Genomic DNA, 4,520 nt, shown 5'->3' with positions numbered 1-4,520 from the left:
TTAATATGTCATTCTCAATCACTAAAGTTAGACTCAATAATTTCTTATTCGTGAATATGCACATTGGAAAGCCCAAGCAATTCAATATATTGAAGTCATGATGTTTTCTGTACAAGAAAATAGCATGCTCATGTCAACCAGAACCAGAACTGATGGGACCTAGACTCCCAAGTTGCATGTTGTCAAGGCATTATGACTACATCTTTTGTTTAATGTTCTCTGCATAACTCATTAAAAAACCGATCTCCTCTCATGCACCCACAAATAGCATCTAGTCGATATTATTAAAATTTAGATAGGGAATACAACTTCTACCTTTTCACTAAGTAAAGAATCAACATATATAGGTGGTGTTATTATTGCATTGTATATCTCGATTCAATAAATACACCTCTAATACAAATAGTTAAAATCCATAAACCGATAAATCCATAAATATCAAGCCAAGTGTTTCTTATACTACTATCTATTCATTGGATCATCGTCCATTCTAAACCTAAAAGTCCTACAAGATATTTTGGAATCAAAGTGAAGCCAAATGCCATCCACCTACCACCTCATAAATCAACTGTCCTTAAAATTTACAAAGTAAAAAAAGATGGACTTTGAAACCAGGCAGACGGTGAGAAAATCTTACATGGTCAAATAAAATCCATCAAAAATTCCATTCACCTTGCCATGCATGACAATTTTAAACCCGAAAAACAATCCCCAAGGCGGCTTGAGCTACACGTTAAGTAAGGATTTCCTCACTCTATTCAGACTCAAACTTTACCTATTACCTTCTCATCACCTCAGAACTCCATTGCTGTTCTGTCACTGAGCTCCTTCCATTGGCCATGGGAAAGCTTCTTTTTGTTCTCCTTGCACGGAATCCCTGCCTTGGGTTGGGGTTGATCCTCCCTGCATTGATTCTCTAGGAGGCATGTAATCACTCCGCCCCCCCTGCATGGGACCTCTTCCGTCCATGTTTGACCTATAATCTTGTCGATCACCAGGGATTGTACCTCTTCCATCGATAGGTGACCTATAATCTTGCCTCTCTCCCTGCATAGAGGTAGGTGGAGTGTGCCTATAGTAATCTTGTTGATACCCCCTCCCTTCCATAGGCGGAGGAGGAGGAGGCCTGTTGTAATCACCTGTCATTGGTCCTCTACCTTCCATAGGCGGGGGTGGAAGAGGCCTGTTGTAATCGCCCGGCATTGGACCTCTTCCTTCCATAGGCGGAGGTGGAGGTCTGCTATAATCCTGCTGATAGCCCGGCATTGGGCCCCGTCCATCCATATGGGGAGGAGGAGGTCTATTATAATCCTGTTGATAACCTGGCATTGCCCCCCTACCTTCAGTAGGTGGAGGCGGTACTCTGGTGTAATCTTGAGGAGGAGGCCGGTTGTAATCCTGCGGAGGCCTGTTGTAATCTTGTGAAGGAGACATGTTATAATTTTGAGGAGGCCTGTTATAATCTTGAGGTCCACCTGGCATTGGGCCTCTTCCCTCCATAGGCGGAGGTGGGGGCGGCCTGTTGTAATCCTGTCGATCACTTGGAAATGGACCTTCAGGGGGAGGTCTGTTGTAATCTTGAGGTCGGTTGTAATCTTGTTGAGGTCTGTTGTAATCTTGTTGACCACCTGGCATTGGACCTCTTCCTTCCAGAGGTGGCCTGAAATCTCTCCTATCTCCCTGCATACCACCCCTCCCATCCATGGGCATTGGGTCTCTTCGTTCAACAGGCATGGAATCTCTGCGATTGCGGTTTCTTGGCCTGTCATTGTACCTTCCACTAGACCTGTTATTATATACCCGAGTGTCTGGTATAATTACCCCATTGATGTACTTATCTCCTGCGAACAGAAGCATAGAAATACAAATATTTCAGTATAACTACACAAATCATGATTTGTATGCATTCTCAACACATTCAGCAACAAAGAGCAGATCTTAGAAAGCTCAATATCCCTGATCAGATCTCCACTTAAGATCTTAATCAACTTTGATTTCCAATTTTTGCTGTAAAAGCAGATCTTAAAATAAAAAGCTCAACATCCCTGATCAGATCTCCACTTAAGATCTTAATAAACTTTGATTTTCAATTTTTACTGTAAAAGCAGTTAACTATCAAAAGTACGTTAGAAGCACATCCAGTCCCAAAATGCCAAATAAACCCTAAGAAATCATCACATATAGGAGAAGAGGACACATAAACTAATTAACCTTCTACACGAACATAACCATATATATCCAGCGAAAAGTGCCCCGACCCAACAAGCCCACCCTCCACCAAACAACAAAAACCAAAAAATAAAAGAAAAACTTTTAACCATGAAAAACATCAACTATGAAATTGAACATATCCGGCACACAAGAATTATGGATTATATTTTCTGCCAATTTATTCAACTCTCGCTAATCAAATTCAGAGCATGCTCACGACACTTACCTCCATACTCCTTATTTACAGGATCAATATATGAATCAGGCAGCACCCAGACAACGCCCGGCAGGCCTACAAAACACTCCAATAATTGGCAATTCAGATAGTGTGTAAGGATACCAACATTTATCGAGTCAAAATTGCCGCCATTTTCATTAACGGATCTAGAACATGAACTGAATTAGTAAAACAATAGCATGACGAATAATTTAAAATGGCATACTATACCCTTCATTTTTTCGGAGAGTTCCTCTGATATCTGGGCCTGAAACCCCGTATAGGTTGTTGTAGACAAAGCATAGATCCTTTTTTTAGCTTCCTCTTCACTGTACGACATTATACCCTCATTTCATGAGCTAAAATAGACCCGGCTCACGAAAACAATAATAAACCCTTAACCCTGAGGCAAAATTAAAGGAACTGGATTTTTTCCATACCTTCCGACCACCTTCGCCAGGGTTTTTATAAACGTATCAATCTTTTCCTCACGGGTGGGCTGAGGATCAGGAAATTCCATTGTAATAAGCCAGTGCTCGTAGTCGCAGCCTTCGAAAAGAATAGTAGTGTCTCCTCGCTTGTTGTCCGAGTCTACAGGGGAGCAAACTGGTCCATAAGTTGAAACCCTCCGACGTCCTATAAGACATTGTGACAGTGGCGACGGCAAGCTGAAACCAGTTAAGTGGCCTTCAACGGAGAAGGCTACTGGTACCAAGCGGTCAGAAGGCTGAGCCCTGCTAAATGTTGCTGTAGAGAAGGCCCTCGCCAGGGTTACACCGCGACGGAGACGAACTGCCAGCGTCGCCATGGCTTCTACTTGAAGTACAAATTGCGAGCTAGGGTTTAAGCAAAGAGGGTTTAAAGACTTGTAGGCTTATATTGACGCGCACAGTAATTTAGGGATTGATATAAAATGGCTATCAGGAAACTTCTAGAATTAGGGTTTTGTTGAACGCGGAGGTTGAAGATGAAACCATGTAATAATTATACACAAGAGACTTGTTATCACCGCGAGTTTCCTTTTATCGCAATATCATTTCCTTTTATCTCTTCAAAATATGTATCAAATAAATGATCGCAATATCATTTCCGTAGCTAAAGGAAGGATGTCTTAATTATGTTCTTGCATAGAGTGAACGAAGGAACAAATTTAAAATTTTTCTTTCTTTTACTTCTCGTTTCGTTACGATTATTTTCATTTTTTTCTCAGGAATATGGATGGATGTCTTAATTATGCTCTTGCATAGATTGAATGAAGGGACATTTAAAATTTTTCTTCTTTTACTTCACGTTTTGTTACGGTTATTTTCATTTTTTTTTCCCATGAATATGGTTATTATGGCGTAGGAAATTTTAATTTTACCAATTTATTTTTATATTAAAATTAAATCTCAAGTGTATTTTAATTTATTTTTTTCAAATTATTTTATAACATTAAATTTATTTTATTATAATTTATTAATTTTTAGATCTTTTAATTTTTTAATAATTTGAATTATTTTAAATTGAATTAAAAAAATCAAAAATAGGAAATAAAGTAAATTTATAATTATAATAAATGTTTTATTAAAATTTTAAATTACCTTTAAAAATGTGCATTTTATCATTTCAGAAATAAGATAATTATATTAAGATTTAAGTATGTATTCTTTATCATTACTTAAAAAATGGTTTAAATTGAAAGTTATTTCATAGATGTTGTATATTATATATTTTGAATAAATAATAAGTGATATAGTTATATATAATGATTTTTGAGGTAAAATAGTATGGCTAATTATATTTGAGTTATTATATGGTTGAAATGAGTGTTTTTCACTATATAAATTACTTTTATTTGGTTACTTGGTGTAAGTTTAGAAGTGATAGTTAATATTATGTAAACCATGGTTTCCTTGGTTACTAGGTGCAAATTCCAATTAGGTGATTGACATTATGGAAATTGCAATTACCATTCTATATGTGATTATTGATTTTGCTAAATTAATTTTGTTAACTTCAATCTCTATTGAAACTTATGAGAAATTAATAGGTGATTGAAGATGAGTCATAATGAACAACCTTAAGATAATAAAACAATGATTATTAGTAA

General features: G+C 37.2%; 1 protein-coding gene across 1 annotated transcript; it reads right to left on the bottom strand.

The window, feature by feature from the left end:
• Window positions 1-406: 406 nt before the first annotated feature.
• On the bottom strand, window positions 407-3,400 carry LOC149150409 (uncharacterized). The gene is made up of 4 exons (XM_089445225.1): window positions 2,869-3,400; window positions 2,660-2,757; window positions 2,438-2,503; window positions 407-1,841 (listed from the first exon to the last, which is right to left on the bottom strand). The coding sequence occupies exons 1-4, from the start codon at window positions 3,234-3,236 to the stop codon at window positions 817-819; spliced, it is 1,557 nt and encodes a 518-aa protein (XP_089301351.1). The 5' UTR covers window positions 3,237-3,400; the 3' UTR covers window positions 407-816.
• Between the last annotated feature and the right edge of the window lie 1,120 nt (window positions 3,401-4,520).

Source organism: Pinus tabuliformis, chromosome 9 (assembly GCF_031772625.1).
Source record: "Pinus tabuliformis cultivar Carrire ecotype Pingquan chromosome 9, CPIR1, whole genome shotgun sequence".
NCBI classification, from domain to species: Eukaryota; Viridiplantae; Streptophyta; class Pinopsida; order Pinales; family Pinaceae; genus Pinus; species Pinus tabuliformis.
The sequence above is the reverse complement of the archived record's forward strand: the minus strand, read 5'-3'. Positions and strand labels throughout refer to the sequence as shown.

Excerpts from the sequence above, each read along its gene's own strand:
- LOC149150409 (XM_089445225.1), bottom strand. The coding sequence starts at position 3,236 with ATGGCGACGCTGGCAGTTCGTCTCCGTCGCGGTGTAACCCTGGCGAGG. Across the intron at positions 2,758-2,868 it reads CTGGCGAAGGTGGTCGGAAG|TGAAGAGGAAGCTAAAAAAA; the intron begins GTATGGAAAAAA and ends AATGTCGTACAG. Across the intron at positions 1,842-2,437 it reads TGTAAATAAGGAGTATGGAG|GAGATAAGTACATCAATGGG; the intron begins GTAAGTGTCGTG and ends TTCTGTTCGCAG.